General features: G+C 42.4%; 4 protein-coding genes across 4 annotated transcripts; 1 reads left to right on the top strand and 3 right to left on the bottom strand.

Annotated features, from left to right (window-relative positions):
- Window positions 1–723: 723 nt before the first annotated feature.
- hebp1 (heme binding protein 1) lies at window positions 724–6,640 on the top strand. The gene is made up of 4 exons (XM_022748024.1): window positions 724–857; window positions 4,059–4,197; window positions 5,017–5,197; window positions 5,450–6,640. Exons 1-4 carry the CDS (start codon window positions 780–782, stop codon window positions 5,625–5,627), a joined length of 576 nt encoding a protein of 191 aa, XP_022603745.1. The 5' UTR covers window positions 724–779; the 3' UTR covers window positions 5,628–6,640.
- Window positions 6,641–7,157: 517 nt separating this feature from the next.
- On the bottom strand, window positions 7,158–11,727 carry LOC111223782 (WW domain-binding protein 2-like). Its single transcript, XM_022748051.1, has 8 exons — window positions 11,597–11,727; window positions 10,928–11,036; window positions 10,647–10,785; window positions 10,319–10,411; window positions 9,861–10,058; window positions 9,272–9,382; window positions 8,654–8,730; window positions 7,158–8,543 (listed from the first exon to the last, which is right to left on the bottom strand). The coding sequence occupies exons 1-8, from the start codon at window positions 11,653–11,655 to the stop codon at window positions 8,487–8,489; spliced, it is 843 nt and encodes a 280-aa protein (XP_022603772.1). The 5' UTR covers window positions 11,656–11,727; the 3' UTR covers window positions 7,158–8,486.
- Window positions 11,728–14,587: 2,860 nt separating this feature from the next.
- On the bottom strand, window positions 14,588–17,323 carry rpsa (ribosomal protein SA). Its single transcript, XM_022748014.1, has 8 exons — window positions 17,269–17,323; window positions 16,440–16,611; window positions 16,218–16,336; window positions 15,677–15,922; window positions 15,226–15,354; window positions 14,957–15,116; window positions 14,812–14,835; window positions 14,588–14,726 (listed from the first exon to the last, which is right to left on the bottom strand). Exons 2-8 carry the CDS (start codon window positions 16,570–16,572, stop codon window positions 14,632–14,634), a joined length of 906 nt encoding a protein of 301 aa, XP_022603735.1. The 5' UTR covers window positions 16,573–16,611; window positions 17,269–17,323; the 3' UTR covers window positions 14,588–14,631.
- A 1,552-nt stretch (window positions 17,324–18,875) lies between these two features.
- LOC111223741 (solute carrier family 25 member 38-A-like) lies at window positions 18,876–23,056 on the bottom strand. The gene is made up of 8 exons (XM_022748002.1): window positions 22,704–23,056; window positions 21,779–21,858; window positions 21,023–21,147; window positions 20,711–20,795; window positions 20,394–20,573; window positions 20,132–20,300; window positions 19,820–19,980; window positions 18,876–19,677 (listed from the first exon to the last, which is right to left on the bottom strand). Exons 2-8 carry the CDS (start codon window positions 21,791–21,793, stop codon window positions 19,555–19,557), a joined length of 858 nt encoding a protein of 285 aa, XP_022603723.1. The 5' UTR covers window positions 21,794–21,858; window positions 22,704–23,056; the 3' UTR covers window positions 18,876–19,554.
- Window positions 23,057–23,525: the final 469 nt, after the last annotated feature.

The raw sequence follows: 23,525 nt of genomic DNA, 5'->3' as shown, positions 1-23,525 counted from the left end.
GTGTGCACAAACAGACAGCCATGACAAACACGATGAGAGAGAACCCCTAACAAAAGCTGAGTGTCACTGAAGGTTACTCTACTTTTCTGCAGGGAGACCTGGAGGAGGTGACGCCCCATAGAGACCCAGACTTAAGTTATGCAAGTAGATGCATTTTTAATGTCAGCGCAACCTGAACGCATCTGGAAAGAGGTGTGTGTGTGTGTGTGTCGGAGGGGGGGGGTAATTAGGTAATATGCTGTTGAAAAATATGCTGTCATCTTGATGCCCCACTTTTGGTGAACATAAACGTTTATGAGTGAAAGGTGGTGAGACATGAGAGCATCAAGCTGGTAAAAGGAAAAACTAAGAGTGGAGGAGGAGTAGGAGAGGAAGAGAAGAAGGAGGAGGAGAGGAGGAGGAGGGCGGAGACACTCCAACCGTCAGAGTGGAGGATGATGTGCTCATTCCTTGGTTCGGCAAAGGGGGTGAGGAGTCAGCATCTGTAACTTCTGTCCCTGAAAAGAGAGAGAGAGAGAGAGAGAGAGAGAGAAAAAGCATCAGTTGCGTTCAAAGCGCGCACTTTTCTCTGGAGGAGAATCTGGATACTGCTGTTGCAAGTTACTTCTGTTGTTTACTAACCAAGCTTTCTCCAAGAGTTGGACAGCCACATCAGGTAGCGGCTGATCGAGAGAGCAAGTTGACTGCAAAACAAAAAAAAAAGCACAAGGACGAAAGGGAGGACAAACAAAAGCAAAGCAAAGGAGCGGAGAGAGGAGAGGTGACCTGGCCGAAGCGACATGTTTGGCATGATCAAGAATTCGCTCTTCGGAAACACCGAGGAGACGGAATATAAACTGCTCAGCAGCGAGACGAAGGTAAGCTGCGTGCGCAGACACCTGCCACTCACGACTTGATCACTCTCATATATTTAAAGCTCCTGCAGTTTTCGTCCTACGCGCCTCTCTCCGTGACTTTTGGCGCGTGTGCATCTGTCATTGCGCACAGTAATCCTGCTGTGCTGTAAAGGTGCCCGGTTTCCCGCCTCTGTTTGCATGAATATTTGATTCGGCACTTAACTCTATGTGGGTTATGTTATGGCAATTTTGTTTAAAATTGCCGTGAACTTCGCGGTGTTTTCCCGCTGCTGTTGTCACGGCCTCTGTAACCTTGACTGACAGCCTGCCGGTTAATTACTTGTGACCTATAAAGATGCCTGCTGAGCCGCAGTGTGGGGCAAAGGGGCAAAGCAGCCAGAGGTGCTCTGCCAATCAACAAGGCACGAATGAAGAAAGATGGTGATGACTTGTGTGCAACCTTAAAACAATAACACACACACACACACACTAGGATAAAGTCAGAAAGGTTTTTTAAGGTTTCATACATTGTTGCGTGCAAAGTGACCCACTGCTTTTTCCATTATGACATTGTGGATGCGTGTCTGTGCGTGCGTGCGTGCGTGCGTGTGAAACCACAGGGGACAGGCTAAGTGACCCTGCTGCGTGGTTGTGGTTAACCCATGGGCTCAGATATGGACTGGGAGTGTATACTGATACACTGACCATCGATGATGAGTACAACCATATGGAAAACTGACGTCACAGAGGAGGAAGGGCATGTCCTTTCCATGTCAGATACCCCTCCCCTTTGCCATGTTCATGCGCATGTTGTGTTTGCTTATGTTTGATGTATGCACATATTGGTAGGATTCCAGTGAGCTCAGTGATGTGTGTCGTGAACTGAAGTAATGCCTGACAGCCATTTCGAGGTTCTTCTCTCGTGCCCTCTTGACCTACAGTACACTACTGTAAATGTGCATCAAGCCATGTAATGTCACGGCCGGCATGCGTGGCTTTGTGTGTTTATGTTTGAACAAGCAGCTAACTTTTCACAGGGAGACAAAGGATTTCCAGCCCAACTGACCAGACAGGCAGCGAATCAAATGACCCATACCGACAAACAGCCACAGAAAGGCAGATCTGTTCTGACACTGCACACTAACAACCCCCGTCTGAAATTCAAAAATAGGCCATTGAATCCAACAGTCTGTGTACAAACAACTGATCTGTGATGGTTTTTAGAGATTCATACTCACATTTAAACTGGAAAATAATGCACTTTACTGCAGAGCTGCCTCACAAAACGTTGACTTTTAATTGTCTTTTGCTCCAAATTGGAGGATCGTGATAGATCATTTATAAATACAGCAAGGTTACAACAGTAGCAAACGCTTTCTCTACGTGTTGATTAACCAGTGTTGAACAGTCAGAGCTGAAGGTTCATCAAATCTCTGGATTTGACTGATGTTTAAACAGCAGGTATCGAAATCAGAGCTCGTCACCTGATCTGTGGAGCACCTGCCTGACTCTGACACCCTACACCCTTAATTAAAACCGACACAGAATACAGAAGAGCTGCCTTTCAGGGCATACACACGTCCCTCTGCACGCACACACGCACACTCACAGCAACACAGGCGAAATCTAGTCAGAAGTTCGCTAATGAATCTAGAAGATTATTATAGCAGAAAATGAAATGACAAGCCACTTTAACAGCCACAGTGTTGATTATACCTTTCTCTTGCTTTGCTCCAGCACAGAGTAATTATCGCTGTATAAGATGGCACAAGACAGCAGCTAAACACATGTATGCACACAACCAGCACACACATGACAGACAAATTAATTGCATTGCTTAACTGAACTTCAGGCACTGCTTTCTTGGCATGTCACCCATACACAATGTTAATGGTGGTCCCACTGACAAGACACACGGAGCAAAACCCTGCTAATTACTATGCAGGAGCCCGGGTACCTGTCACAAGTTAGAGCCTTCATGATAACATAGTGTTAGCTTGTACGTGTTGAGGACTGACTTATGGCTGCAGTGTCTGATTACAGGAGCACTTCACAGGTCCTGAGGGATGGAGGGGGGGGGAATAAGATGAGGTGGAGGGAAGGTTGTTAGGAAACACAAATACAGCAGTTGGAAGATATTTAGAAATCCCAATGACTGGAGAAAAAGACCCAGGAGTCACAAATTCATTTACAAGATGAAGACGAAATCATTTGCATGATATTCTTAGATTTGAGTTTTTCCCTCGGGGAAGAGAAAATATACTCAAGAGGCCCATGTGAGAATGAGAATATGCAGTGGAAATTAGTTTTTTTTTTTTAAATTATTATTATTTTTTGCTGCCATGTTTAGAAAATGTTTATGTTTGAGAAAAACACATCATCTGCAAAATATCCATCCATCTGCAAAATAACAAACGGTATATTTTAGAGCTTATAGATTGATGGTAAACATTATATAAAGAGTGAACGACAATGACAGTATGAAGCTAAATGACAATGCGCAAATCCATCCCATAAACACACACAGAGATGAGTACACGACAAAATACCACACAGTGTATTTGAAGCCTGCCGCACAGTCTCCACGGTAACCAGATTCTTTCAAAACCTATTAAAGTTATTGCTCAGCAGCATAGTTGAATGACTGTGCTCCACATTAACCCCACTTAATCATATTTAATGCAAAACTGTTGCATCATATTAACACTGTGTGTCTAGGGGGGTGGGGGGGCGAGTTATGCGTGGTGTGTGCGTGCGTGTGTGTGTGTGTTTGTCTGTGCGCTGTTATGTAAGACCATGCATCTCTTGCCTATTATTCTCTGTCAGCTGACTGAACCCTGCAGAGCAGAAGAAGAAATTAAATCAAATCAGTGTGAATATGTTTCATCTGCATCCTATTATTTGGCTGCCCACGTAGGTTGCGCACACACACGCACACACGCACACTGAACCCTCCGAGTGTAAACCCCCGCTAGTTCAGGGCTTTCGTCCTTAGGAGCAGATAGTCAACATCAGTGTGTCAGAGGTGAATCATATGTGATCTGAACCTCTCCCCTGCATCCGTCCCCAGGAAGAGAGCCACTGTGTTTATGCGTGCGGGTGTACGTGTACAAGAGCAGTTTCTGCATTTGTGCATTTCACAAATATGTGTAGCTGAGGTTGGCCTACTGATGCCTGAAAGCCACCCCCACCCTGATATCCTCATGTCCTCTATCCCTACAGGATGGAGTGAGCTTTGAGGTGCGGCGATACGACGCCGCCAAATTCGCTGTTGTCTCCTCTGAGGGACGAAGTTTTGACCAAGTGACCGGGGAGCTGGTGAGGAAGCTGCTCATGTACATCGGAGGGAGCAATGAACAAGGTGAAATCATCAGAGAACGAGACGTCCTGGTGGATCGGTGCGCTAAGATATGCTCATTGACATTATAGGATCTGATGTTGCTCATTAACTGCCTCTGTAATCTGTCCTGTTCCTACGGCGAAGTCGTGCCGCATCATTTTTCTTTTTTTTTCTCTTTTTTTTTTAAATCACACGAATAAGAAAAATATGAACCAAGAGTGTTTTTAAAAAGACATGAAATGGATTATTTATTTAATCTAAGAGACGCACTACATTATTAAAACAAGGTTTTCCACTGATCTTGGATTCATCTTTTTTACATATTTAATAACGGCTCTATATCGAGTCAGTGCCTCATCCTGCGGGAAAAAAAGGTTTTATTAATTTATTTAATCTAACTAATAATTTTCTTTACTTCTCACATGTTTTTGTATGAAGCTCTGTGGGTATTTGCTTTTGTATCTAAGCTGGCTGACCTAAAGGGGACTTGGCTTTATTGGAGGATACATTTGAATAATGCTCAGACACTAATGTGCTCTGAGTTCATGCCGCCCCGCCCCCGCCCCGCCCCCCCCCCCACTTCAGGTCAACAGACAAACATAACCTCAGCCGACTACTAAAAGTGCAAACCAGGCCTCAGTGCAGAGTGCAGAATTATCATTTAATTTGTTTACTATTTATAGATGTGCATTTACATGACCTGTTTTTGCAGGGTGAGAGTAAAAGCTTCAGTATCAGTGTTGACATTTGCGTAATGATATTATGTACTCAACACAGAATCACACAAATCCTGACCTTTAGGTTTTTTTTTTTCTTGCTTTCTCATCTTCATCTTCTCAGGTGAGGCCATGGGAACAGCAGCTCCCATCATCATCACAGTCTACCCCCGGAATGACGGTGTTCTGTCTCGCCGGTTGGTGGTCGGCATCCGTATCCCCTCCATCTACCAGCAAAGCCCCCCGACTCCCACCGACAGTGCCATCAGGATTGAGGAGCGGCCCGGCATGACTGTCTATGCTCTGTATGTGTCATGGAAAGTGTATCATTTAAAGACAACGTACAAACAAGAACAACAGTTTAAAGACATCTCCCTTGCTGCATAAATGCTGACTGTACTTTGAATCCAATTGCAGGTGTATCTTTTTAGGGGTCCCTGTTTCTTTCCAGTGAGACAGCGCATCCATTAAAAAGTCCACATAATTCACCCCATTAAACAAACGCACTAATTATAAACCTGATTTAGATCTTCCCTGTGTCTGTTTTGTGTTCGCAGGCAGTTTGGAGGCTTCGCAGGGGAGAGTGAGTACCGAGCAGAGGCCTTGCGTTTGACGCGCACCCTGGGTGAGACGGCGCCCTTCCAGCGCAAGCAGTACTTCTGCTGTAGCTACGACCCACCACTCAAGCCTTACGGACGCCGCAATGAGGTGTGGTTTCTACAGGACGAGCCGTAGGAGCCGTAGGGTCGCAGTCAAATCTCATGCTGAAGTCTTTATCCAACCTTAATGACCCTCTCACACCTGACAGTCCTGTAGCTCTCACAGTGTTTGAATGGTAAGAACGATACGGTGACCTGATAGGCCTTTGAACACAGACAGAGATTACCCATGTTGCCTTTACCCATCTAATCTTCTGCTTGTCACACATAAAGTATAGATGCCACACTGATGTTAAGTGCTCAAGCAACGGGGCAATGTAGAATTCAACATCAGTGCAGTAGCATTCTCTCATTTCACTACTACTTCTTCTGTATTTTTGTTTCTAATTTAAAGTCACCCTTGTAGCTCAGACGCAGAACGTAGTGTTGTAAGCCAAGGGAAACAGGTCTTAAAGAAAGTACTTGGTACGCTACTGAGACTGTTGTCCAGGTGTGAAACGGAGAGTAACTCAGTGAATAATCTGTAGTTAAATACAACTGAATACAACTGATTTTTTTTTTTGCATTCCTCTGAGAATTACATGTTTGTCCTTAAGGGTAGATAAGGTCCCTGTAGAGCTCCCATCTCCCTGAAGAACACACAGTAGGGCTTTGCACATCTTTAATCTAGTTTACAATATAGTGATGGCTACAGAGATATGTATAGAATTTAACATTAGAAACATGGTAGTAAGAAGCACACATCCTTTTCCTGAGTCAGGAACTGGAGCGCAACAGGAGTTGAGCCATAAAGTAGAACTAGTCTTTAAGAGTTAACGGGTGGACAGCCGTGAGTGGAAAACTAGCTAGCTAGCTATTGGTGTTGTTGTAAACTTTGTGATTATATGTTGATCCATGAAGCGTTTGTGTGTAGTGAATATTTTTGTGTTTTAGTGCATGACAATGCCATCTTTATTTATTCAGACTCTTGAAACGGTGTTACGCGATACATCTGTACAGTGTGATTTTCTGTGATAAGAGTGACTATAATGTTCAGGTTCGATCGTGTTTCATAACATAATAAACATGTTTAGTTTGAGTGGATAATTCCATCTGTCTTATTTCTTTATTTTGTCAGGGAAGGTATGTCACAAAGAGATGTCACAGTGAAGTTGACCTTTGACATCTGTGTTAAATTGTGTCATAATTAGCACATGAATTCGTGAGTTATGGCCAAAAACGTGTTTTGTGAGGTCACAGTGGCCTTGACCTTTGTCTAATCAAATTTGAACACATTCCCTTTTTCTCGTTCATGAGAATGGATGGACGGACAGACGAACCGTAAAAACCTTAAATCTCTATTGATCAATTTGATTCTTTTACTTTGAAAAGTGATTGCCAATAAACTTGATACTTAATTTGAGTAACTGAGTAATAAATAGTAATAAATGATAGATTTAACATTAAAACATTAGCCTAATCAAAATCAATGTCTTAATGAATGAATGCAACTAAATAGCAATTAGATATTTAAAACCCAATTATGTGATTTACAATTTCAATTTTGTTCAAATTTAATAGTTTGAAACTTCTGAAGGTCCGATAAATGCCAAAAAAAATCAAAATGTGAAATTTCATAAATGACACATTTATTAGATTTTAATTGACAGACAAAATTCAGCAAAAAGGAATAAGAACTGCAAAAGAGATATTAATATACAGACATTTGATCAACTCAAGCAAACTAAAACCAAAACCCAAGAAAATGCTCCCCACGACTACTGTGTGCGAATAGTCCTTCAAACGGGTGTTAACTGATGCACATTGAGGGGGATGCAATTACACGGCCTGTTGGTGCCTCGACCTAGTTTAATTAGGAATAAATGGTTTGCATTAAGAAGTTTCAACAGCAGGCCAAACACTGATAGGCCCCTAATATATCAGCGTGGCCCTGTAACCCCACACTCGTGTAATTACTCAAACAGGAGAGTTCTGGTTTCAGCCCGGCTTTGCATACATGAATACAATAGAAGCCAAGAGTAGAGCTAAGGGTCAGTCAGCTAACCCCAGCTTGTCGTGTATAACCTTATTATGTGAGGTTAAAATATTGCACATACATAGACTTGTAATGTAAGAAATCTATCTGATCCCCCTTCTCAAACATTACGCTGCAACTTTTGATATTCAAAACCTCCGTTATATATTAAGCTATTAAGGGGAGTGTGAGATATTGGTCATATAATAATAACTGGAATTACTGACTGTAATTTAACTTATGTAGTGCAGGATCACATTGGTCATATATGAAGGAAGCTTTAACAATGAGAATCAGTCAGATATTAAACTACTCAACACTTCAGCCCAGTTGTGGTTTTGTATATGGACAAATACTCAATGCAAAACTGTTTAGGAAACACACATGGTACTTGCAATGATATTGCAAAAATACTTTACTGCTTAAAGTAGGAGTTGCTATTGTTAATAACTACAGGAACTGCAATCAAGAAATTGCTACAAAATAGTTTGGTAATAAATCTGTCTTAAAAAATACATTCCCCATACTGCCTCCTTCTCTCAGCTCTGTATAAGGACAGTTTAAGTGCCCTCGCCCACTACTAGACAGAAATAAAATGAATCCCATCACTGAGAATGTTAATAATGATGAAGCTCTGAAAAGCCAGAGTAACAAGTTGTCAATCATTTTACATGAACTTAACTATAAAGGAATAAACAGTATTTAAAAGATGTGATTGCTTTGTAAGCTATTCCAGTATCCAAAATATCATTAGTTCCTTGGTGAATTATCACTGACATCTTTGAGCCCTCTATTACTTGCATTTTCTTTTCTTAATTCTACGATCGAGTGGGTATCCATCAACATTACTCCTTACTTTAGAATATATGTAAGATACAGAGGGAGGGAGAGGAGTGTCATTGAACTGATGAAGCCTGAGCCTCAGTTGGTTTTCTTGTTAGGAGAGTCTGGATAAGGTGCATATGGTGGAGGCCGCTCCTGTGTGGGAATAAAGGAGAAAAAAAATATTGTATAAGTGCCATCACAGGAGCTCTCTTGTCACTGCCACACAACTGTAACTGAAGGAGAAGACGAGCAAAGCAGCTTACCATGGGCATGTAGACATTGTGTGGATTGCTGGGATTGTAATATGCGCTGCCTGCTGCTTCAGCTGCCTTGGAGTTACCTGTGCATAAAATGTGATGTGACAAAGACAGGGAGATAGAGACAGACAGTGATGACTGCTGAGCATATTTAGGCACAGACGCCACAGCTCCTGACACTGGAAGGAGAACTGATGCGAGGAGCACAGTATTAATCATGTGAAGCACAACAACTGACAGCGCCAGAAAATCCACGAGACAAAATGTAGTGGCACACCCTGAGGATGCACGCAGGCAAACGTCCTACTCAAGCTCTTCCTTAAAATAGAGATATACCAAACTGACATTTCAGCAGTGTACCAAGCTCACCCCATGTTCAGAGTGAGACCGTTTTCACTGAAATCCACAAGGTGCCAGAAAAGAGTACAGGGAGGGAGAGGAAGGGGGGAGATTGTTTATCCTTTGTAATTTTGATGTGTAGCAAATGAGACATCAGCACCCCTTTTTCGGTGTTGTGCTTTGAAGTGATTCACTTTGAGTCAGACAGATCAGATCTGACGGGTGCAGTGACACAGACATACAGAGTGGAAAAATAGAGAGAGAGAGAGAGAGAGAGAAACAGACCTGGAGGTGGTGGTGGTCCTGTCCAGTTCTGGGGGGGTGCAGTCCAATTTTGGGGTGGCCCAGGGTAAGGGGGAGGTGGGGCCATGTAGTCAAAACCAGATGGGTACATTCCTGGAACACAGAAGACAGGCAGAGTTTACAGGTCAATGGAGGTTACAGTCTGTCGGCACTTAGTTACACAGCAAAGACCAAAAAATAAATAAAATAAACACATACAAGATAAAAACAACTAAATGATGACAGGAGGAGGGAGAACCTGGAGCATTATTTGCACCTCAAGCATTTTTACTTATATGCAATGAGGATATTTGGCATAACTGCATATACAAAAACAAATATGACCCGCTGCACACACATACACATACACAGGGACACACATAACTTAAAGGCTTAAAATTATGAAAGCCTGGACATGTTAGAGTTTATACTTTCTGCATTTTTATTGATAGCATGAAAGTGAATTTACAGATAAAGCCAGTAAATTGAACTTGAATTAAGATTATTTTAGCAAACTGTATTTAATAACCTAAGAGCACTACGCTTCAAACTGGTATACAAATGTAATTTCACAAACTAGTGAATTGTGTACCTGCAGCGGCTGTTGGATAATTGTAGCCCATGTTGCCAGCAGCAGGGGGTTGCCCCTGGTAGAATCCATTCTGCTGGGGAGGAGGTGGGTAGGGATAGCCATGAGCAGCAGGTGGAGCGGGGCCGTAGCCATTCATCATTCCAGGTGAGGGATAGCCGTAAGAGGCAGCACCATTCTGGGCAGGAGCAGCACGGGAAGCTGGAACACAACAGTAGAAAATTATCTCAAATAAACTGAACTTTCCAAATATTATGGGTGTGTTCATCCACTCAAGACTTTTTCCTCAACTGCCTATCTTATATATAGTCTTTTAAAAAGGTGGCTTTTAGGGCAGACCTTCTGTAGATTCTGTAGCATTGTCACTTCAGTGAAGGATTGAAATACTTTTCCACCCTCCAATAGGGTCCAAAGGAGCATTCAATTCAGTATCCAGTGATTAAGTAAACAAGCATTCAAACCATTTGTGGCCAGTTTGAAAAGATGCTGTCCCACATCTATGGCCCCTCCACTGGGGAATGACATCTTGAAATGGGCCTGGCCCTCCCAGCCACCTGATGAGAGAGTCGACTACATTTAAAACAAATACAGGAAGCTACACGTGTTTTTACTGTGGATGTCAACAGAAGCAACAATGAAAAATGTAATCCTTTTATTTCTAATAAGTTAATGCACCTAATTTCATTGTATTTTACAATATGATGATGAGTAACATTAGCTATAGACACAAAATCTAACAAATCAAATCATTACTTACTGATTAAGAGAAAAAGAGAAAAGGCCACCTACCACCAGGCTCAGCTGAAACTGTCCCTTTGATGTAGTTTGCTGCAAAGACAGGCTGCTCAATGCTGCAGCCCTTCATCAGATAATAGGGGAACATGGCTGAACCCAGGCAATCCTTCGTATTACTGGATACAAACAGCAACTAAGCCGGGGAATGAGGGAAGAGACAGAGTGCGTGGGGAGAGATACAAGAGGATCTATGAGAATATAAACTCTCATGTTTCCAAACCAGACGACATCAGCAGTAATAGTGTGTAAAGAATGTTATGAAATTTTGAGTGTACCCTGTACGGTGTGAGGTAAACCGTGCCCTTCTTGGTCCCCTTCAGCAGGTCTGTCTTGCAGGTGGCATCGCTGAATGACAGCTCCACGTTCTTACATTCCCTTAAAATACTGGGTAAAGGAGCAGGTGAAAATAAGGTAATCTGCTAAAGCTAATATCTAGATTGACTTACACAATTGTGGGAACATTACAGAATATTATGTTTGCAACTAAAATTATTGCATTTCACACACTGTAGCTAACCCGGATTGCATAACGTTACATGTGATTACATTTTTGTTTTAACAAGATGTCAACATCCTAACGAAAACTACCGCTACTTCCTGTTTTGGTATTCGGCTAACGTTAGCCATCTTGCGTAAAACAAATTTCAAGATATGAGGAGGGTCTTAAGTCGGTCATTGACAAAATTATACAACGCCAGTGTTTAAAACAGTAAACGACATTTCAAATGACTCTAGATTACGTTCAAAGCTAACGCAAATTTTAACAGTAGAACAGATGGGTTCGCTATGCTAATGTTAACCAGGCCAGCTAGCGAGAGGCTAGCGGTTGGATAGCAATTGTGTTGACTACGCACTGGAAAGTAGAAGGTAAACAAGCCAAAAAGAGAGGCGACAGACGGCTAGTTAATAAAATTAAACACAGAGACGAAAGATAAAACACATACCTTTCTCCATTGTTGATCAAAACGCCGCCGTTCTGCGAATGATTCCGATTCAAAGCCATGTTTGGATGCCGTATCCTGCTTCTCCTGCTGTCTGCGCTACAAACTGACCGTCAGCCCTAAGGGGGTGCCCCAGAAACGTCACAGGCTTTACGTCACGACCGCGTCTGACAACTCGTGATTTACCGTGGGACAGTCAACATCATTAACATACAGAGCGCAGTGTCCTGCTGAAACCTGCACATTTAGGTCATTGTTTGACATCGGATAGGGTGTAAATAGTCAACAGGATTAGTCCAATAAAAGTTCTGACCTCAGCATATGTGTCCAATCTTTTCTTTTATGACTTAAATTGTATTACTTTTCCTCATTGCAAAAACACAACAGTCTCTAACCAGCATTAAACAGAGGAGAAAAGAAAGAAAATAAACAAATGTATCAACTCCACACAAACAGACAAAAAAAAGAAGGAAAAATAAAAATAATGGTAACTAAAAAATTCCTCGAAAAATTTTGAAAGAGAGAGAGGGAGAGAGAGAGAGAGAGAGAGATGTTTCCAATGTTAATGTTAATATTTGTGTGTGAATTTAGTACACACACAGCAGTGGTGAGAAAGCAGATGTAAGTACATAAACTCTGCCTGAATTACACCTCATCCTAGAGAAACTCCCTGGTGGGAAGCACCTGTTAGGAGAGAATACAATAGGTGGCTGTTGGACAGATCAATCAGTTAGACATGCAGTGCATTTAGAAAGTTCTCACTTTTTTACATTGTATAATCGTTTCTATCTTTGCAAAGGACGTTAGTTTCATTCATGTCGTAGAGACTCATCCTGACACTGACCTCAGTCACTGCAGGTGATAGCTGAGTCATTCATTATGAAACAGGTGCCATTTGAAAGACAAAGGCAATGTCGTGCACGCAGGGATGTTGATCCTGAGAGGAGGCAAAAGTAGCTAGAGAGTGAGCGTCAGAGATGGAGACGGGGTGTAGAGCAAGGGAAAAAGAAGATCAGTGATCTAAGCGAGCGAGGGAAACGTCAACTGCGTAAAAGTGGAGGAAGCACAATAAAATGAGGAAAGGGCAGAGGCTAGGAAGCACAGTCTGCACACCCCTCCTCAGAGTCCAGATTCTGCCCAACAGCCAGTGCTGAAGTCAGGATTTACAGGGTCAGGGTAGTATGCAAGTCAGGACTGAAAATAAATGAACAAGAGTACAGAATAAGAAGCAGGCCTATCATTAATGGGTAACTGTTTTACATATGCTGTACATAACTGACATGCCAAGTTACCAAGTTACTATTTCTGTTTTGTTTTGTTTCAGACAACATGAAGAAGGAAAGTGATTTCCAGGTAGAACAGAGACACATCAGACAAATAAAACTGAAAAACTTAAGAAATTGCTAGAGAAGAGAAAAAAAAACACCCTGACAAATGCAGAAAGAGATATAAACGCATAAATAAGAGTAAATCACCACGTGCAAAAGTAACTGAATTAACTAAGACAGTCCCCCAGCAATATGGGAACACATGAAGCCAGTGCTGGATTATCTACAAGCCACATATCCACAAGTGTGTCCTCTCCTACACTTTCTGAGTGATGGACTGAGTATTCAATATAAGCAGAAAGGGAATTTCTTCCTTTTCAGCACAGAGCTTGCAAGACGAGGTTTTTAGAGGTGGCACAAGGAATTGTTTTTTTAAGCTAGCCATGGCCATGGAGTCTCTGATGGTGTTGGGGGGGGGGGGCAGTGGACAAGCTGTTGACCAATGGCTGTGACATACCGGACGCCCATGAGCTGTATAAGGCCCTCATCAAAACATCTACAGCTGTTACATTGTTTTATCTAGCAGGCGAAGCAGTGAAGCAGACAATGGGAAGGATGCCGGACCAGATTCCTCCAGTGCCAGTTATAATGAAAACACACCAAGTGGCCACATTCACTCCAGGAAAGACCCTTTACCGTGAAATCAGTTGCATGTGCATGTGTTGCATGAGCCGGGATGTCAGTGTTTCACCACACAGCACTTCACGTTTAACAAGACAGCCCAGAAGGTGCAGCCAGAAGCAAGTTTGGGAAAGTGGTGATCTCCTTGGGAATCTCTCCTTGAACCCCGTATGTTTTGGACTCTTAAAAATGTTTTTTTTGCTGTATTTCTACGTTCCTCACATTTACTGAGTCTTTTTGCTGCATTGCTTGTTATAAATGTGGTTTCAATAAAGAAAACAGAAGTCAGTTTATTACACTAACATACGTAAAATTACTTTCGGCTGCAAATTGTTTTAATAACCCAATAATGTTTAGTGCAAATCCCTCTCGCATTATGAAGTGGCTTCTTGGCAAATACTAAACTTACCACCACGTGGTCGTTTAATTCAGCCAACCTGCCAAGTTACAGGAAATAGTCACAATCTCCCCTTCCTAAATTATAGCGTTGAGCCAGAAGTGTTTTTGCAGAACATTATGTCACAGCAAAGTTGACCTTTCAGATATTAACTAATTACTTAATTTAATCCTGTAAGACATTTTAAATTGTCATATTTAGCACATGAATTTGTCTCAATTGTTTTTCAGTGATCCTATATGTAAACTCTGCTTGCATTACATGTGGTTAATTTAAATCAAACTTTACATGAAGCTTTGCATTTTTAAATTTGGGATATTTTTAAGTAAAATGTGTTAGTTACTAGGTCAAGTCCCCCGGATGTGTAAATGTACCAAATATGGAAAGCAGTCACAATCCACTTACCTGTCTCACACACACACAGGATGTTGCACGACTCAATTGGCATCCTGCTGCCATCATATTCATATATAGCTCAAATTACAACATTTGTTATCATTTATACATATTTCACCTGAGTGAGTAAATATGCTTTACCAGAAAATAAATTCCTGGCTTTCACACTCTTATCGTTGCATGTGAGGTCAAGTTAGGAGCCAATTGTGGCCTTGAGTAAATATCAAATGAAAATCAACTGAATAAACAAAGTCAAAGTGTAAAAAAACACTTTTATTGTTGCCAGAGTCAATGATTTAAGACCAGTCAGAAGTTGCACCACCCCAGTCAGATGCCTGGGCAGTAGGGGCAGTGGACCAGTCCTCGGTGGCAGGCTGAGTACTCCAGTCCTCTGTAGGGGAAAAACATTTGGAATTGAGTACACAAACACTTACACCTTCAGATATTTTATATACACTCATCAGAATATAACTTACCTGTTTTGACAGGTGCAGCTGCAGCTAGAAAAAGAGAAGGTAAAGTTTTAACAGTAGTTCAACATCAGTACAAAGGCAAAACAAATGCAGTTATACAAAGTTTAGGTAGTAATACAGTTGATCAGAAGAAAACTTGGGATCTTACCTGCAGGGAACTGCTGGATGGGCACAGATGGCACAGCAACACCCTCAGACCAGTCAGCTACCTCAGGCTGAGCAAACTCAGCTGCAGGGGCGCTCCATTCACCCTGGAACTCCTCCTTTCCAACAGCCTTCTCAGCTGCAGCCTGCTCCTCCTTCTCAATCTGTAGTGAAAACACGTGTATTACAGTGTGCAGCCCGACTCATGTAACCAATATACAAGGCAACATCAAGCCACTGTACATTTGACAGGGTGCCCTGCATTTGTCTTACCTCTTCAGGGTCCCTGTAGAAGTACAGATCGGGCATGACCTCCCATGGGTGCTCCCTGGAGATGGTTCCCCTCATCCTGAGAACCTCCCTGGCCAACATCCACCACATCAGACCGACAGAGTGGTGACCCTGCAACACAGTTACAGATTAGTCATCGATAACCACCGAGTAAAACCCTCACCAGCTGTCATTATAAGATACACAATTTATTTCATATCCACAGACGGTATAAATAAGTTTTTTTTAAGTTAGACTTCTGTAGCAAGACCTCTACCTGCTTCCCCCTGTGTGGTTCAGAAAGAAGGTTAGAGGCCATGCATACTTTTTAGCACACATCCTACACCCCGCACTGCACAGACAGGACAGCGCCGGGCTCTAACGGTGTGCAGAATGCAAGGATTCACAAAAAAAAAGCACAATTAGTGAATATGTTTTGTTTAGTTGGTCTCACCTTGTTGTTACAGGGGATGGCAATGTCCACATATCTCAGTGGAGAATCAGTGTTGCACAGGGCAATGGTGGGGATGTTGACGTAGGAAGCCTCAGTCAGTGGCTGATGGTCAGCACGGGGGTCTGTCACAATCAGGAGGCGGGGCTCCCTGAAAGCTGCCTGGATCTGATTGGTGAATGTACCAGGGGTGAAACGACCATGGAAGGTGGTGGCACCGGTGGCAGAGGCAAACTTCAGCACTGCTCTCTAAAAAGGGCAGAGAAAACAAGTTATACTCGATTTCAGGTAAAGGTGATTATTTTCCTTTAACAATGTCAACTGTGGCTCAGGTCACTATCAAACCCCAGTCATGGGACAGCCGTCCTCATGGTGTTAGCGAAAACCCGGCCTGATTTCTCTCGCACACTTCCGACACCTGAACACCGACATCGGTGCCCGGCTTTAATGGTGTGCATATTATAGTTAATGCACTTGCGTCCCACTGCACAAGCAGCAGTCACTACAATGTGACAGGACTTATTTACATAGTGTTTCACTTTACCTGTCCAGTGTTCCTGGAGGAGATAACACACACATCAGCTGGGTTCTCAATGGCAACAATGGCCCTGGCTGCCAGCAGCAGCTTCTCCCAGGTCTTCTTCAGGTTAATGATGTACACACCTAGAGATTTAGGATGAGGCCCACAGCTCAGAAATAAGATTCTTACTTCACGATTATTCTTTATTTTAACCTGAGTGAGTAAAACCACAGTGGAGAGACTCACCGTCACTTTTTCTCTTGTAGACGTACTGCTCCACCTGGAAGTCCAAATTGGTGCCTCCCAGGTGAGTTCCTGCGGCCAGGAACTTCAGCACATCCTCCTCCTTCATTTGAAGGACATCCAGACCTCCGGACATCGTGACCGCTTTCCCTGCGTTACGAGTTAGATGGGAGAGCTGGGGAAAGGATGAAAAGCATTGGTCATTATCACAGGTTTGTTTCGTAGTTAGCTGACAGTGTGCAATCAGTTGTTTCGTAGTTAGCTCACAGTGTTCAATCAGTTGTGACTTAAAACTAAAAGCAGTTAACTATGCATCAAACTACCTGGATGTCGCAAATATATTTTTTTAAGTGTCCGTATATTCAGGACACATTGCTAACAACAAAACCTGAAGTTGTTGAGGCTTCAGCGTCTTGCTAAAGGGCACTCCAGCATGCTAAAAGGCATTAACTAATGGCATCCGGGTTGTGGACGGCGTTTAAAAGAGTAAAAATCACACTGCACACTAAATGTCCACCCACTTCATCGTATTCTTACACTTATAAAACCAAATTTGTAATTGTATTTCGTTTGCCAAAGCTACGACTGCTAAGTCCGATCAGTATTCGCCGTTGGTCGCGAGAGGGAACAGCGAGATGAGCGCGTGTCAGCAGCTAGCAAGTTAGCTATAGACGTTAGCAGTGTCTATTCTGTGATAATTACAGACGGTAAAGACACAGAAGGCTGGATTTATCGTGCCATCCTGTGTGCTTATAGAGTATTTTATCATTACTTCGTGTCCTTGGCAGAATTTTAAGGGTTTATTAGCAAAATATAACCGGTTAAAACTCACCACGAAACAACGCCGTATGGAAATCTGACCACACGGTGAAAAGAGGGCGCTGGGAGGAAATGACGTAGTTTTTATACCAAATTTCCAAGCGCGTGATTGGTTGGTTGACGCGACTCGGAGTTAGTGTAGTTTTTTGATGTGGCCACTAGGTGGGGATATATGCTATGCGCTGTAATGGCAGGAGCAGTGGTCAGATCACGGGTCGGATGGGTATCCCATATTAAGACAATGGAGATGGAAAGACCATATTAAGACAATGCTGAGACGCTGACTTCTCAGTCAAAGACTGACCTGTGTTGAAACCGCCCTGTATTTGCTAGAGATAAAGAGTTCCAGGCAAAATTATCACAATATGTACACAATGACACAACAAGTTGAGAAATTATTTCAAAGAAACTTGTCTTATGCACAAAAAGTTATGTATGATACTGTAATCCTGTAAGGACACTATTGGCCTTAAAAACGTCTGATTGTGGCAGGAGACTGGACAGACACAAGGAGATAAGTAGGTCAATTGGTAGTGATGTGTTGATTCAAAACTCGGGCTTGGATTAAAGTCAAGGACATTAGAAGCGATGGATCTTACAAATATGGCTATAAAGAAGGAGTGGGGCGACGGGTCACATGAGGGAATGACATGATTTGGGGTTGTTTTCTGGGACAAGAGAAGGGTAAAGAACAAAATACTCAGTAAATAAAAAAAACAGGATTTTCAACAGACTCAAAGTCTGTTGGTTTGGTCAGTCACCATAAATACTTTACAATTCATGTATTATTTCCTCACTCAGAGACACGGGCAATCTGTGTTTTTGTATTCTGCCATTCAGACTCACAAACTGTGTCAAATCTCATCTTAAATGACAGATTCCCCAGTCAACAGTGTAAAAAGCCTTTGGGTGTGATGCAGTGGTACTGCTTGTTTTAACATGACACAGACAGGAGACCTACAGTCATATGAGGTTAAAAAGACACATTCTTGATCCAGAGCTTCATAATATGTACAGTTAAACCACTAATGAGATCTGTGTCATGTGTCATGTGTCATGAAGTTTATATATAAAGAGACTTATACTCTGTGTATCTAATCAAATAAAAATGGAAAGGAGCAAGTCTTTATTTAAGTTTATTAAGTAAACATATTTTTCTCCAAGTAACTTTCTTTGATAAATAATTAACCTGCCTGTCACCAGGAATAGTTTCCTTTCTTAGCCTGACAGTCCTGCACTCCTTGTCCTTATTTCCTATTTGATGTTATGTCACCACCCCCCACCCCTCCATGCTGCTTATCTGACCTGCAGGACTGTACTGAGTGTTTGGCCTTTATGTGCGTGCAGTCTGCTGCAATATGCTGAGCAATATATCTTTCTTATCTCTTGGAAGTGCTTCTGATAGTTTTACACCACGGCTGGAGCAGTAAGCCACCCCACTGGCAGAGTCGACTATGGGTTTTTTCATCCTCTTGCCATATCTGCATGAGAACATTTCAGAGGTCAGTCAGGTATAAGGCTCGAATGTGAAGCTGTCAGCTTTCTGTTGAATCATTTACGCTGAAAGAAATGGGTGCACACGAGAATAACATGAAGATATTCTATGTATTGTACAGTGTTTAATTTTATTAAACATCCTTCAAAAGGTAGAATACTTTTACAGTGGTAAATACATTTCCATTAACACACACTTTGAAAAATATCAAAAATCATTTCATTTTAAGGCAGATGAATGTACTGAGTAAATATTACAAGCACATATCATTTCATTTGGCAAAAAATACAAAAAATATCAGAATATAAATAACACTGTGTTATTGTAAAGGCATTTAAGAGCCAGTCCAGATTTTAAACTGTGCCATGAGAAGTCCGAGCTGATCACTGCAGTCACATGGATATGTTCCATGTGATTTCACAGACAAAGGAAGTCCCACCACATTTCTAAAACAAGGAAAGTCTCAGTCCAAATACTCATTAGGATCAAAACTTCTGTACAACTTGTAGTGCAATATAGAACATCACAGCACATCAACATTATTCTCAAAAATATTCGTACGTATCAAAGGCAGGATTCTTGAACTTCAGCCAGAATCCAGAAAAAACATTTGACATATGCAAACTCTCCACATCTCCTTTGTAATGTGCTCGTCACTCACTCTCACTCTCTTTGCTCCCCAGTCCACTGAAGCTGTTCCTTCATCTTCACACATTACAGTCTTCTCTCAGTGACTTGACTTTAATCTCTTCTTTTTCTTTCTTTCTGTCTTTCTTTCACAAAGCCTCCCATCAACATTCCCCTTCAGGACTTGAGCCCGATGTGGGCCATCATCTGCTCATACACTGTCCACGCCATGGCGGCCATCATGGTCCTCCTTAGTGATCGTGGAACGGCCCCTCTGAAGAAGCCCCGGACGCCGTGTTCCTGAGAGAGACGACAAGGACAGGGCTCAGGAATGTGCAGCTTAAAAACGTAGCGAGGCTAATGCTGACCCTGAAAATAATGCAGAGCGAGATAATAAAAGCATCAAACATGAAACTCAGTAAAAGAGGAGTGAGATATTTACCATATAGATGTATCTGATGGCCTCTGCCGTCCTCAGCTGTGGATTCACTTGGACGTGTGTTTTGACCACATCAGCAGGCTGAGTGACCATAGAGGCCAACACACCCGCCAGGAGCCCACAGCTGAAGTTCGCCAGGGGCGCCGAAGGAGACGTGCTGATTTCTTGAAGGAAGACGGACAGAAGGTTTTTTTTTTTAAATTCAAATCCAAGTTAAAAACAATTACCTGTTTGACTTGTGGTAGAATTTTAAATGTAAACGTTTGTCAAGCACCAAGTCATTATGTATCTCCCTCTCTCTCTCCCTGTATTTACCTTTTGGCAGTGAGGCCTTGGTCTGGCTGTAGAACATGACGTAGATGCCAGAGAAGGGAACGTCTCTGAGGAGAGTGGCCATCAGGCCGGAGAACAGAGCAGCGGGACCCTCAGTCCGACACACGCTGCGCAGAGCCCCGACCACGCTCCTGTAACTGTACCTGCCACACTGAAACACAACCATACAGACAATCAGCTTAGTCTAATACACATACAACATGCTGGGCCAAATAAAGACGAAAAAATGTCTGCCTGTACTTACTTCAAAGCGTGTCTTGATGACAGTGACCGGCAGCATGAACACCCCCGCCACCGACCGGGCCCCGCCTCCCAGCACCACGGCCTCCAAGGCCCCGGGGCTGCCGTCCTGGAAGAAGTGCTGCTTCAGAGAGTAGTAGGTGCTGAAGTAGATCCCCACACCTGGGATGGTCCGAACAAAGGACTAGAAGAGCAGATGAACGGGAGAGGGAAAATGTGAAACTGGTGAATTTGTGAACATTTTTTCATGCATACGTAAAACTTCCGGTAAGACAGGAGGACGGTTGTGTGTAGTAGAAGGGAGGAGAATGGCGTTCTTACCGGTGAAACTCCTTTCCACAGTCCCAGCAGCCTCTCTGTCCGCACCACGCTCAGGAGCACCGTCACCATCCCCACTCTGCCTGAACTGAGAGAGGAACATGCAGATCAGCTGACAGTGATCAATGGTAAATGACGAGCACTGCTTTCATGTGGGAGCCATGTGCTGCGCGTGTGATGCAAAGCTGAGCTGTGGCAAAACTTTCTGTTGTGTTCATCCAGTCAATAAAGCCGTTTTTTGCAGGTCACAAAGCAAGTGATGCAAGCTAGCGATACTGATAACTGTGTTGAAGTGTTCAGTGTACACGGACTCACCCGGGCTGCATGCCGCTCTGCAGCGTCTGCAGACGAGTCTTGACCAGGTCGAGGGGCTGGAAAAGCAGCGTGGAGCAGGTCCCACTGAGGGAGCCACACATGAAGGCTTTGATAGCTGGGTGAGCCTGGGTGGGTGGGGTAGGGGTGGGGGGGTGTTGCAGAAAGACAATGAGAAAAAAGTAGGTTAAAATGTTTATCAGCATGTCAGAGTGATGTCAGGACGCCTTGACCTCAAGTTAGTTATAAAAGGTGCAACATTAAGGGAGGAAAAAACAACCTCACCATCAACGACTAATATCACTAATATAAACAAAACAGGACGTAATCAATTCCTTTTCTCTTTTAAATTGTATTACTTCATGATCCTTTTACAGCTTTGTGTGAGACACAGTTACAAGCAAGAATAATGATTCTGATATGTCAAAATACATAATATGGAAACAGTGAAGTAAATTAAATTATAGGCATCCAACAAGAAAATTAAATTAAATTAAATTAAATTAAATACTAAAACATAAATAAGTAAATGTCTGATACATAAAATATCAAACAGAGAGACACAATCAATCCAAATAACTACAAAAACCCTTTTCAAAATAGGGTGTACAAGAAAAAGAGGACATTTGGGAAAATACAGACATTATGCAAATGATGGGCATACAGGTGTTATGTACCGTATCCATCTTTCAACCTAATTTATAAAGTAATTCTTTCCATCCTAAAGATTTCATAAGTCAATTCCACTGTAAAACTCACCAGTGACAGCTCCATAGTTCCTCAGGATGATGCTTTCCTCCACTTGTCAGTCTCTGAAATGTTGCAAATGTAAATTACCCCTAAAAAAAAAAAGAAAAAGAAATGAGAAGTCACACACTGGCCTCTCAGTCGTCCAATTAACAGCACCTATGCAGCATCTGGAGGAGGACTGTGGAGGATGTGCACAGTCCTGCAGTCTGTTTCAGTCTGCACATGGTAGCGCACACACACACACACACACACACACACACACACACACACACACACACACACACACCAGGATAAGTATACAGATCACCTGAAGGACACTGTGCTCCCTATTTGCGACCACCCGACAAAACACGCAGCTATTCATTAACTAACCAAAGATCATCCTGCTACGTATTAGGATGGATGTTTGTCGTCCTGTGGCATGTTTTTCACGTGAGCCTGAGTGTGAACACATGATGAACTAATCCAGTGTGTGTCTGTGTGCGTGTGTGAGTGTGTGTGTGTGTGTGTGTGTGTGTGTGTGTGCAAAAGCATGATGCACCAGAGTCAAGATGGATTTAACACAGGGGAGTTTTGTAAAAAATGTTTTTGGTTTGTTGTCTCCTAATAAATGTTTCTGGGTTTGAATCCCACATCTGTAGTTTTGGTTGCAGTGTAATATTACACAGTGACGACACATGTATTCACCTTCAACAAGAGAAGTACAGAAAAGGTGTAAGAAGGTGAGGACACCTGCATTACCTTAAACAGCCTAATACATAAATATAATAATATGATTCTACAATTTAAACACAACAAAGATAAAGTGTGTCATATTATCTTGACATGCTCTTATCGGGCTACTTAGATGTCACACCAGCATTATCAGTTTATATCAAAATGTATAAGTGTGTGTGTGTGTGTGTGTGTGTGTGTGTCTTCCTTTGTAGCTTACCCCCTACAGCCTCCTTAAAGTTGCCTCCTGCAGTATAGGTAGACTGTTGCAGAGATTGATATCACAAGTCGGAAGCCATTACATGAACACAAAAAGCGTAGGTCGCGGTGAAAGGAAACACAGAGATGCTTAACTTCGTCTTCGTCGTTCGTTCGTTCGTTCGTTTGACCGCAGTGAGGTTTTCTCTCCGTCGAGGGAGGGAAAAATAAACCAGGTTAAATGTCTGCGTCAATCGTTCAGACCGTCATAACCATCGCACAGACGGACCTGAGCCTCACCGGTGACCAGTAAGTCTGTACTGCGCCATAAACACTGATAACCGTGATTTTCACTGACTGATAACTTACACTTAAACCGGCCGGTTCCTGTTTGACGTCGAGGCGTGTCCAGTAACTGCATTGAAGCCCCGCCCACCAAGGAGACGCTTGTTTTCGATTGGTTACGCAGCGTTCGGACCGTGACGTAAATATGAGAAGGGCACTACTTAACTGAGTACGTGACAAGCGACGTACTGCAATTCATTTTATTATTATTATTTATTACACATACATATTATTTATTATACATTATTTATTCTACGTTTCTGCTTTAAATTTGATTAATCGTTTCTATTTGATTGATACATTTTTTAAAATATATTTTTTCCTGTATACTCAGTTTAGGCAAAATAAAATTAAATAGAACACAAAACCAAACTACTTCCATGAATTGAAAGTATAGTCAGTGTGACCTTTGTATTTATTTATTTTTTTTAACAATTTTTCCGTGAAAAACGTAAATATGCCTAACACCTTAACACTTAAAGGTGCATTATAGGTCTCC

Source organism: Seriola dumerili, unplaced genomic scaffold (assembly GCF_002260705.1).
Source record: "Seriola dumerili isolate Sdu_G_001 unplaced genomic scaffold, Sdu_1.0 BDQW01000113.1, whole genome shotgun sequence".
Lineage (NCBI taxonomy): Eukaryota > Metazoa > Chordata > Actinopteri > Carangiformes > Carangidae > Seriola > Seriola dumerili.
This window is presented reverse-complemented; position numbering and strand designations above follow the sequence as displayed.